Genomic DNA, 12,425 nt, shown 5'->3' with positions numbered 1-12,425 from the left:
TTACAATGTCAGAAGGAGGGAGGCACTAAGGCACCGCCTTCCGCCCCTCGACGCCCTCGCGGTGCCCCCTCCTTCTGACAGGAACTTCCTACAGACCAGGTTTGAATGATGCCTGAGTGGACATACAAAACTCACAAGTTCCTGGCTCTCACGGCTCCTCTGCAGAGGGTTAGTCGAAGAAGGAGGGGCATCGCGAGGGGCGTCGGGGGACGGGGGACTGTGCCTCACTGCCCTCCCCTTCTCCAAGAAACCCGTCTTCAACCGAGTCGAGAGAGCCGGGAACTTGTGAGGTGTGCATGTCCTGGTGAGCCTCCACCTTTTATAGGTGGGTGCAGCCTCGACTGTACAGAGACAGACCAGACCAGCTGCACCACACAGACACTTCAAACCTCATCTGAGCACAAAAAACATATACATACATATATATATATATATATCTTACTATTAAAAAAAGTAATAAAGTTAGGGTTCCTTTACAATGTCAGAAGGAGGGAGGCACTAAGGCACCGCCTTCCGCCCCTCGACGCCCTCGCGGTGCCCCCTCCTTCTGACAGGAACTTCCTACAGACCAGGTTTGAATGATGCCTGAGTGGACATACAAAACTCACAAGTTCCTGGCTCTCACGGCTCCTCTGCAGAGGGTTAGTCGAAGAAGGAGGGGCATCGCGAGGGGCGTCGGGGGACGGGGGACTGTGCCTCACTGCCCTCCCCTTCTCCAAGAAACCCGTCTTCAACCGAGTCGAGAGAGCCGGGAACTTGTGAGGTGTGCATGTCCTGGTGAGCCTCCACCTTTTATAGGTGGGTGCAGCCTCGACTGTACAGAGACAGACCAGACCAGCTGCACCACAGAGACACTTCAAACCTCATATGGAGAAAACTAACCTTAGAAACATGCAGGGTGACGGGTGACAGGAGACAGCAGCATTGCAGACATGAGGACAGGCAGACAGTTCAGGCTGTGTGAGAGTCAAGTTCACTCCTATATATGACCTCCTATCGCAGAATGCGTTACTGTGACAACGCAGGCTTTGTGCTTTGAAGTGTGGTGATTGGTGACATCATTGGAACGGCCTGTGATCTTAGTCACACTAGCCCGGATAAATTTGAAAAAGGCGTTTTCGTTTGAAAACGCTCCGTGACCAGACTACCGTTTTCACAGAGTTGTGCGTCCACATTGAAACGGCCGAAAACGCTTACGCTCCAGTACTGCGCATGCGCGAAACGCAAGGTGACTCGACCTGCCTCATTTCTGTCTGCCGTTTATTTACTTTCCGGCTCTTTGAAACGTCGCGGCAAAATGTCGAGGAAAAGCGACGAGTTTTTTAAATGGACTAACAATGAGGTGGAGTTGTTGCTGCAAGTAATACAAAAGTACAAAGTTGCAAAAGCGATTGAGAATTAAAGAATTTGAAGAAAAGCTATCTGGAGCATGTACAAACTGATATTAATCTTTAACGGGGCTGTCACAATTTATCACATGATTGCATCACTTGACTAGGCTATGTCCACATGTATGGGTATTTTTGAAAACGTAGATTTTTCTATGCATTTGTACCTTTCGTCCACACGTTTCGGCCACTCAAAACGGAGAGTTTTAAAAATTCCTGCCTGGGTGGAGATTTTCAAGAACTCCGTTTTTGCGTTTACTATGGACAAGGAAAACGGAGAAAACGCAGGGTCAAAGGTGTGCGCCTTTTTTGACGTCACACTGTGCGCCAAGTTATTGTTTCGGTGAAATTAATTTCTACAATGGCGGACTTAGACAAAATACTGTTAATTTTACTCTCTGTAGTGTTTAAATTCTTACATACACAGACAGTTACTGTCCCTCCACACATAGAACTCACTTCTGCTTCTTTGCGCCGCCATCTTTGTTTACTCTTTCCCGCCCAGGCGTCTAGACATCTGATTGGCCAACATTTCTACACGGTTAGGAATATATCGCCACCTGTTGCTTTGGCATGCTCCTGGCAGCATTTTCCTTCGTTTTTTGTGTTGAGGTGTGGATGGGATTTTTTAAAAAAACGAAAAATCTCAGTTTTCAGAAATACCCGTGTACGTGAGGACGTAGTCTACAATGTATCATTGTTTTTAAAAAGGCTCCAGTTCGCTTTCCACAATGCTACGCGAAAACGGCGTCAAATGTATACGCTTTGGAGAGCGTTTTCAAAATGCTGCGCTTTCCTTGACCGAAAACGCTGTCTCAGTGTGGACGGAAGGCCAAAACGGAGAGAAAAAGATGCGTTTTCAAACGAAAACGCATCTGAGTGATGAGTCATGATAGCATTACAGGCTGTTCACTTTTAAGTGTGGTAATTAGAAATATTGCAAAATAAAACACACACAAATATACTGTAAGAAAAGGCTTTTATTTTTTAGTATATGCTGAATTATCAGTTTCAAAGCTACTCTACCAGAGTTTCACTAAAAAATGAAACAAAGGATAAGTTTTAACCCTTTCATGCATGAATTATGACAACCTCTCAGCGAATAGCTTCTCTAAAATCAATAGAAACCCAACATTAAGTTCAGCTGAAGGTCAAACTGCAACAAAAAACTCTTTAATCAACAGTTTACGTTAAAAACGGCTTCTTTTTTTGGAAAAAAATAAATAAACGAACAGAAATCCCAGTACAGTACAGTTCCTTTGTATCGTGCTGCTGCCACCTGCTGCTCTGGGGTGGGAACAACAACACTTTGGATTTGCGTTCGTTATCAGCAACAAATGAGTTTTACTTTTGAGGCTGCAGTTTTTAGTTATGTTTATTTGTTGGATCCCATCAGTTTTTCTTCGAAGAGCCGAAAGACTTTCAGTTACTTATGATAAACTGTTTGTCTTATACAAACAGATAAATACAGAAAACAAAGAAGAAAACAAAGCTTGTATTCTATTTGATTTTCAAGATATTGAACTTTATTTTTTCTATTTCACCGAGTTCTTTTTTCCATGTACTTTTTGTCCAATAATTTTTTTAATAATCAGATTAATGTTTATTTTAAAATTAAGAATTATTTATATTTTTTATATTTGCTATATACTGAGCTGAAACATCCTTCTGTGTAGTCATGTAACACATTATTTTAAAATAATATATTTTAAACAGGTGGATGCAGGAATTAAGAGTTAAAACAGAGTCTTGTTCCATTTAAGCTATCTTTATTTCACATTTATTTGTACACAATAAATACAGTTAAACATCCATGGGTGTGTAAATACGACGCCTGGCAGCCTCCGCATAGCCGACGCTGTAAAACGTGGGAGTTTTTACGTCCTTTTTAAAAAAAATGAATTTCAGATTCTGACTTGATGCATAATCAAGACCAGTAAACAGGTTAACAAAAAATTCTCTAATGGAAAAGAAACTTTAGTTATTCTTTTAATACAACAGGGTAAATGCAAACTTCAAAAATAAGTTTGATGTCATTCAGATCTCAAGGAGATCAACGAGAACGCAGCGTCACGGCTGACGGATACCTCTTTTCCTCTGATCAGATTCAGCTACAGTTTAATTGTTTTTGTTTTCTTAAAATCCTAATTCTAAAAACAAAAAAGGGGAAAAAAGCTGTGCCATTACTTGCACAGATATCCATCTCTAAGCTCTCCGTAAACTATCAATACGATCGATAAGTCATATCTCAATCAAAGACACTACAATGGCTATTTACGGCTAAATAACAGGAAATATTGAACAAAACATCCACTATACTGAAAAGGAATAAGAAGACATCAGAAAGTGCTTCACTATAGATTTTAAACTGGACAGCTAGCAGCTCAGGATGGTTTCCTCCTTAAAAATAAAAGGCATCTTTAAACTGCACATGCTCAGTGTAAACTGTCCTCCCCAACAGCGACTGTTACTGGCATCATTAGTGTCGTAAAAACAGTTTTTTTCTGTATTATGCAACATAAAAACAAAAGAGTTAGACTGTGTGTTTGTGTGTTTACGTGCTATGTTTCCCACTTTAAACTTTTCCTAAACATTAGAAGGGTAAAAAAAGATAAGGGATCCAAAACAATCACAGGTAAAAATTGCCACTTTTCCCTTGTTTGTGTAACCGCGAGCGGTCACGTGTGTCGGCGGAGAGGACCAGCCTCTTTTCGAGACTTTTGGTTTGCTCACAAGTGCAGCTCTGTTGCATAGACGTGAATCTGATGGTGGTAACAAAGAGCTACGACGTGAGACACAACGGGGGCGAAATCATAACTATAACATAAAAAATTCTTTCTTCAATCCATAAACGAGGAGAAATTCTGCAGCTAAGGCATCCATAACACGATCAGTTAGAAGTGATGTTTTCCGACGAGCTGAAGGAAGAACTTATCTGTTTTCTTGCAGAGACTTTAATGTGAAACCGGAGCCAGGAGGCAGTTTATCTTAAACATAATCGACTAATGAAGCCAAAAAAGAAGTGAAAACATGTGCAATACCCGTGTGGAGCACGGGCAGCTTAAAGATCGCTCAGGTGAAAACAGAAAATTGATTTATGGTTTGCTGATGATGTAATTAGCGATTATCAGACTATTTTTGCCCATTACTGCTCACAATTTCTTTGTATTTTGACTTCAAACAACATTTTTTTTTTGCGATTAAGTGTCAACAGAGATACAGAAAAGTGGTTACACCTAAAAAGCAAGGTCACTGAAGGCAGCGGTGTGGTTGTACAATGGTGCTGTAACCTTGTCCTGTCACCAGGGGGCGACGTCAAAATATCTGCTGTTGTCTTGTTGGCCCTTGGCTTACGGTGCATTCCAGATTGAGTCGGAAGTCGGAATTCCTGAGCTCCCAGTAGTAATTTTCATCTGGAACTCCCCCTCAACTAGTATTTCCTTCTTGGAAAGTCAGAGCAGCCTCAACAATCCAAGATGGTGACAGAGAAATAAACATAATCTGCTCTGTCACTCACCTGTATTTGTGACTCATGATATAAGCCACACGCTAAGCACTTACCACATTCTATCAATGAACGTGCTGCAGCTAAAATAAATCCCATCTTACTTTGCTTTTCTGACTTTCCTGCTGGAATGCACAAACTCGGGAATGACGTCACTGCCAAAAAGGACCACAGACATCAGAACATTGACACAGCTGCCAGGTTGGAAAAGTGAAGCAACAAAAAAAATTTGTACTCTATTTACAGGCCACCAGGGGGCGACCCCTGCGTCTGTAAAAGACTTCTGGTCCTATAGAGGTCTCTGGGACCTCTGTGAACAGTTCCCTGATGTGTTCAAGGGTTCAGTTTCTCATTTCAGAACACAGCTGAAATTATCAAGACTCACTGAAGGGGTGTGAAATGTGTCTAAATCTAGGGAACAGAGGCCTGATCGACGATATGTTCTGCAGACTCGTGTCTTTGTTCATAAACAGAAAAATGAAGGTAAGACACAAACGCTTCCTTCAGTTTGACCTCTCAAAGGTCAAGGTCAGTCCAGTCTAACATGTTTTACTTTAACATGAAACGCTGCTATGACCGAGTCTCAAACAACAGAAAATCCAGGGTCTGCTCATCAGCTAACCACTCTGTTTTATGCTGTCGGTGCGTTAAATATCATGAAACGCCTCATTCAGTCAGCTGCATGTTCTTTAGAACCAAACTGGCTGCTCGAACTGATGAATGATACCACACTGAGCTCTCTGCAAGGGAACGAATGAGCTCGACTCCCTAAAATATCAGCCAGCGAGTCCAAACACACTGATTTTTACTAACGGATAAAATGATGCTAACTTTTCTATCAACTTCTTTTGCTCGTTATCACCTTATTAACTGTTCGGGGGTGAGAATGAAGCCTTGTACAAACTCTGGGTAAAGTAGTGTTGAGAAACGAGAACACTGAACGGGAAGTTAAAAGAAAAAGGCGCAGCGGTGTTCCTTCTCCGAGTGGGGGGGCTTCTTCCGTCTCCAGGCGTCTTCAGGAGTTTTTAAGTTTCCTTGGGTTTCCTTTGGGAGTGTTTTTACGAGTCCCTGCTCGAGGGGGTGCCGCCTTCACACCAGTGTGATCTCAACCTCCTCTCGCCGCTTCACCTGCCCGCGAGGATGCTGCTTCGGGGGCGGAGGTGCGGCACGTACCTGTAAAAATCCACCGACTCAGTTAAAATGAAGATAAAAAAAAGTCTGCTGTCATTTACGTCACCACAGAAGGTTTTACTCACGGGTCGGATGGTGCCACCGCCGCTCTCCGGGTATTTGGGGGGTTGGGGGGAGCTTTGTGCTGGACCTGAAGAGGGCAGAGGAGGCAGATTATTATTCACACCGGCCTTTTTTCTTACAGATAACCACTCACAGACAAACCAGAGATTCTTACTGTGAAAGGGGCTTTTGTGTGGAGCCGGCGGCGGTCTGTGGTGTCCGTTGTGATAGGAGGGTGGTCGGCCAATGGGAGAGGCTGTGGCGCTGCAGGGACTCGACACTGGAGAGGACACGGTGGGTCTGAAGGGGGCTGCTGTGGAGAGGTCCCGGCTGGAAGGGACCACGAGGGGAGCGGTCGCACTGAGAGAGTGTGGACGGGGAAGCCTTCAACACAAACAGTGGACAGGTGTGCAAACTTTAATATTTTATATAAAATAAAAAGAAATAAATTATTTAACAACACAGGACTTAGTGTCACAAATAAGTTGCTACAGTAGATTTGTACTGCGCTGATGTAGAGGCAGCTGATCCAGGGGGGGACACAGTGTGTGTGCGTTCAACCAGAAGAACTTTAATTGTGTAGAACATGAAATTTAAGTCAGCGTGAGCCTACCTGTGCGCTGCCGTCTCTTTGCCCATCTCCATTCTCGCTGGTCACGGTGAGATCCTCCACAAGAACTGCGGGGAACACACCAACAACGCTGTTAAACTCGCCCTCCCAGAAGCCATCGTCCTCGTGGGTCTCTCTGCTCAGGATGCGGATGATGGCGCCTTCTGGGAACGACAGCTCATCTTCCGTTTGTCCCGCGTAGTCGTACAAAGCCTTTGCGAATGAAACTGCAACACAGACAGTGGCAACGAGGGTATTAAACAAAGCAGGAAATCAAAACTCCGATATTATCTGGTGGAGGCGGATCTCACCACTGGAGTCTCCGTTGACGGAGCCGGTTGGGAGTTCGGTTTCAGGTTCAGTGGAGTTGCTGGAGGAATGGGATCGGGCGTCCAGCGCGGCCAGCGACTGCAGCATGCTCAGCAGGCTGTTGGAGGAGGGCAGCTGCAGGTATTTCTCTGGGACGTAGCCCACCTGTCCGCTACGGTTTCTGGCCTGGAAACACAGACAATGCACACAGACATCACAGCACTAAAACAGATCTATATAAATGATATTGCTCACATTTTTATGTATGATTATATTCATTAAAATAAATACCCCATTAAAACACTATATCTGTATATGAAAAGATAATCACCTAAGTAAATATACATAAAATATTGGCTCAACATGTGGAACATTTGCACAATGGCTCACAGGAAAGCCAGACTTACACAATAAACCAAAGTAAAACAGCAACAATGCACAATGTTCCTTCAGGGAAATGATCTGAAAACAACCACACACAAAGTACACAATGACTACACACCAGCAGCTCTGCAGAGGCGTTTATAAAAGAATGACTTCACACAATGATGGGAGCATCCACAGCTGACATTTCTACATTTAAGTGTACACCACTGACCACCCGAAAAATGTCCTCAAAGACTTCTCAAATTTTCTCCCAAAGGTCCAGGAGCAACTTTGTAACAGTCTGTGACAAACAAAGTGAAAATGATAACTAAGTAGCTGGGAGATCATCAAATTAACATTTTATATCCATGACCAGGTCACTCCGCAGATCTAAAACTGATCAAGAGTCCACGAACCGCTGTTAAAAAGCAGAAGCTGACAAACTGTGATCAAACCGGAGCGCTGCTGAGGCAGGATTGGATCACCATCAATCAGGATTTGGCCCAGATTTTCAGTAGCTGCACTTAAGGTATGAATTTAAAAACTGCCTCATTCATGAATTATTGCATTCACAAACTTGGGTGCCATGCCCGCCCACCTGCCTGCCCGGCTGGGTGACGAGAATCTCCCATCAGCCCTTCATGGCTGCGGGGCCAAAAAAAGAAGCAGAGAACTGTGTATTTGTACATTTTTTGATTTGTCTTTATGTTCAGCAGAGCTTCTACCACCCAGGCCAACCTGACCTGCCTCAATGCACCGCACACATTTTAGTTGAATTATTCTAATTCCTGAAGCCACATCAGTCCTGATCGCAGAGAAACACTAAAACGTCCAGTAGATAGTCTGTACCGGTGCGAGGTCTTATAAAAACTGAAACTAAATGTTTGTCAAACAGTCTAAGAGCCAGAGAGTGAACTAATAAACAAAACAACCAACCCTCAAACATGAGAGTGCTTCTGCTACACAACTGTGTTTGTGTTATTATTGTACCTTGACCCAGTCCTCCATGTCGCCATCATCGATGACCTCCAAGATTTCCTGCTCCTCGATGGTCAGCTCGTCCGGCTGAGAAGCCTGCAGACAGACAAACACGTTAATTCAAATTAAAGCTGCGATGTAACAGTTTAACCATCTTCATTTCACCCGTGATGTATATTTTTCAAATACCGCCACACTGGTGAATGGACAAAAATGCTCACTGTGGCTTCAATAACATCAGCCAGAACACTGAAGAAAACACTGAGACCATGCCTGCATTAATACCACACTTTACTCAGGACTCTGTTAATATAAAACAACTAATTCTCCAAAGCAGCACAAAACTCACACTTACTCTAGAATTTCTGTACAAATTCAGAGAGCAGGTGTTTGGACACAGAATCATTAGTGCCACAAAGTTTGGGAAAGTAAATCCAAGTGGGGGTTAAACACAACTGGAACTGATTAAAAACAGCCAAAACAAAAAGTGGCTTTACTTCAAAGTCAGAATTATAATTGGTGACATGTTAAAGATCCACGTCCAATCCAAATATTTCAATCATGTGTGGAGAGGTTAACCGTATTTACATCTTAATAGATTTTATGACGACATCCATCCAGCAGGGATGGAGGAAATCCCAGCCAGCTTTGTAGGCTAACACAGAGAGCATCCACATTATAATGCACCACACAGACGGCAGACTTCAACCACACTTTTAGAAAATATAACAGGAATGAACACTCAGCCATCGAGTCTCCAGCTGTCTGCGTCAGTAACAGAAGCTTTAATCTAACAAGTTTGTATTTTACTGAAGGAGGAACCTGGAGAGAACCACAGAGGCACAGGAGAACATGACAAGACACTTAAAAAGATTTAAATATTAATCATATAATTACCAGAAAACATGGTTAAACCTACAGAATCTTAACCCTTGTGCTCCCCTTCGGGGCAGCCCCAGACCCCGGGGGTCCCAAAGTACCCCACCCTCAGTAGAGACAGGTGAATGAAAATGAAAAAAACAGAACGATCATTTGGGGTCGAAGAGTGCCCCAGAGCGATTCTAATGGGTTCGTCAGGGGATCGGGAAAGAAAACGTAGCACTTGGGGGCCACGCACAGAAGCTGCTGCGGCAGCGTGGGGGTCATTGATACCCCAGTACATAAAAATGAAGCATAATCACAATAATGATAATAATGATGATAATAATAATAAGAAGAAGAAGAAGAAGAAGACAGAACACAGACGCTTCTGAGTTTTATTTTATTTTATTTGAAATTACACTCACAATACAACTGAGGCAATCTGGAAGGCCATACCTTTTAGGGACATCCGCAATAGGGAGGGTGCATTTTTAAAATGCCCCCCCTCCCCCCCGGGGCTGTATTTTTGATTACAATATCAACAAACTGTCCGTGTTTCAGGTGCTCGGTGCTGTACAGCGCCTTCGGTGGCTGTGAATACATGATCAGGAGACGTTGAATGGAAGGAATGAAACGCGGCGTGAGGAGTCTTTTCCTGATGCTGTAATAATGTTCAGCGTAAAAGTCATCCTCCAAGTGTCACAGCGGGATGGAACGGACACACGCGCAGGCTCTGAGTTGGGAAACACAAGAATCTTTATTACAGCACACCAGGTGATCTATTTACAGAGGTGAGGGGGAAGCCGGGTTCCGGGGGTCCACACACAAAGGGAAAAGACGCTGAAAGTCCACACGCACTCCGTCCACTCCTCACGCTCCTCTCCACACTCCACAGAAAACACGATGACGTACTCCACTCCTCGCACACTCAATCACTCAGGAAACACAGGGGTTGGTCCAGGGAATGCGGGTCGGCAACGGTCCAGCGACGAGAAACACAGAGCTGCCGTCTTATAAAGGAGCTGGAACACTCTCGTAACGAGCCACAGGTGCGTGATGGCGACCAGGTGCGTGGACCAAGGGCAGAAGCCCACAGGTGAGCTCCGCCCTGGCAGAGGGAGGAGGGAAAGAGAGGAAGGGAGAGAGCAGGAACAAAATGAAAAACATGTAGCCATACTGAGCCGACCAGGTAGGCACAGGGACCCTGACACCAAGACTCGCAGACACTCGTGTTGTCTCTGGCTGGGGTGATTGGTCTTGCACCCGTTGCATGCTTCGGTGCGGTACTCGTTGATCACTAGGTCGAGTAGGTGATACACCTACGCAGTTTTCACGGTATCGACGAGTACAGAAGACGCCCAACCGTCAAGCTCGGCGTCTTTAACTGAGAATATCCAAGGGCTCCACCGAGCCCCATGAGAACATAAGATGTAAAGTACGCTCCTGTGCCAAATAATCCCAGGGAAGCGAGGCGGAAGAATTTACACCGCTCCTTCAATTCGATCCTCTCCTCTTCTTCCCTTTTTCTTTGTTCTTCCTCCTTTCTCCTCTTCAGCCTTTCTCCTTCGAGTTTCTTCTGGGCCGCCTTATACATCTCGTTTGTGTAGTGGTTTCCTCCATTGAAATCCACCATTTCATCGATCACAGCTGTCGATCACAGCGATATTTCTTCCGTCTTCGCCCTCTGCCTCTTTTCTGAGACAGCCGTCGGTGACAGACTCAGGCGAAACGTCTTCTTTGAAAGCGTTCGCATCCCCCAGGATGGTGTTTCCGGATGCACTCTTTCCCGATCCTGTTTTACCGACCAGAAGGAGTCTCAGTTCTTCACGGGTCGCAGAGCCTGCGGGGTTGGGGAAATGATAGTAACATTTGAATCATTCTAGAAAAAAAAAAAACATAAAACACTACGTTACACTAGGCTATTCTTTTGTTATCTTTGTATTGATGTTGACAGCAAGCAGTTTGTCCACATAAAGCGAGTACCACAAGCAGCACACAACCCTGGGATTGCACTTTACCTTTGTATCGATGTTGACAGCGAGCAGTTTGCCCACATAACGCCAGTAGCACAAGCAGCACACATCCCTGGATCCGGCCTTTGGTCGCCAACATTTTCACTAAGCTAAGAAAAGAAGAAATAAAAAAGAGGTGAAATTAAGGCACATTCAAGGAAAGTATTTCAGATCAGATTAGCAAGTTAAACCACACTGAAAATACACGTTGAATAAACCATGGCCCCAAACTGGTCGGTTGTCCCATGTGTTTCCCCCGTAGCTGCTCCGGGCGCACACACAATGAGCCCTGGTTTCGCGACGCAGGCGTAGCAACAACCTCCTTCTACTCCTCACTGCCTCCTGTATGTGTGTGTGTGTGTGTGTGTGTGTGTGTGTGTGTGTGTGTGTGTGTGTGTGTGTGTGTGTGTAGGAGGTACTGGGTTCCTCACAGACGGTGGTGTTCGCGAAACCCACCCTCCCCAAAGCTAAGGGCTCGCCAGCGAGTCGCGTGAGAGCGAGGAAAATGTTTTAAAAAAGGGAAAGGAGGATGAGGAGACACTGAGGGTCCGAGGTCTAAACGGAAGGCTGTGTTCAGGTAACCTGCCCTCCGCAGACCTAAGCGTACGCTAGCGAGGCTCTTGAGAATGATGTAGAGGGAGCAAGGATGAGGAGGAGGCAAGGAGTGTCTGTCCAAACGGAGGGCGGTGTTCGCGTAATAGGCAGGCCACATAGCTGGTCTTTCACTAGCGAGGCAGATGACAACGAAGGAGAAGGAGCAAGGAGGACGAGGAGCAACGGAGATCCCGAGGTCCTCACCGAAGGGGGTGTTCACGAAACCGGCCCTATGCAGACCTAAGCGTACGCTAGCGAGGAGCATAAACGGAGGGTGGTGTTCGCGTAATGGGCAGGGAAAATGGCTGCTCTTTCACTAGCGAGGCACTTGAGAATGATGGAGAGAGAGAGCAAGGAGGACACGGAGGCACGGAAAGCCCGAGTTCCTCACCGATGGGGGTGTTCGCGAAACCGGCCCTCTGGAGACCTAAGCGTACGCTACCGAGGAGCATGAGAACGATGTAGAGGGAGCAAGGATGAGGAGGAGGAAAGGAGAGCCTGAGGTCCAACTGGAGGGCGGTGTTCGCGTAATAGGCAGGCCAAGCAGCTGCTCTTTCACTAGCGAGGCG

General features: G+C 45.3%; 1 protein-coding gene across 1 annotated transcript; it reads right to left on the bottom strand.

Annotated features, from left to right (window-relative positions):
* Positions 1-3,135: 3,135 nt before the first annotated feature.
* Positions 3,136-8,516, bottom strand: LOC146378611 (F-BAR and double SH3 domains protein 2-like). Its single transcript, XM_084941487.1, has 6 exons — positions 8,402-8,516; positions 7,048-7,231; positions 6,740-6,963; positions 6,302-6,510; positions 6,150-6,214; positions 3,136-6,066 (listed from the first exon to the last, which is right to left on the bottom strand). Exons 1-6 carry the CDS (start codon positions 8,417-8,419, stop codon positions 5,999-6,001), a joined length of 768 nt encoding a protein of 255 aa, XP_084797613.1. The 5' UTR covers positions 8,420-8,516; the 3' UTR covers positions 3,136-5,998.
* Between the last annotated feature and the right edge of the window lie 3,909 nt (positions 8,517-12,425).

This window comes from Perissodus microlepis, chromosome 10 (assembly GCF_051167445.1).
Source record: "Perissodus microlepis isolate ML-2025 ecotype Zambia chromosome 10, ASM5116744v1, whole genome shotgun sequence".
Lineage (NCBI taxonomy): Eukaryota > Metazoa > Chordata > Actinopteri > Cichliformes > Cichlidae > Perissodus > Perissodus microlepis.
Note: the sequence above shows the minus strand (reverse complement) of the source record. Positions and strands in the feature narration are given on the sequence as shown.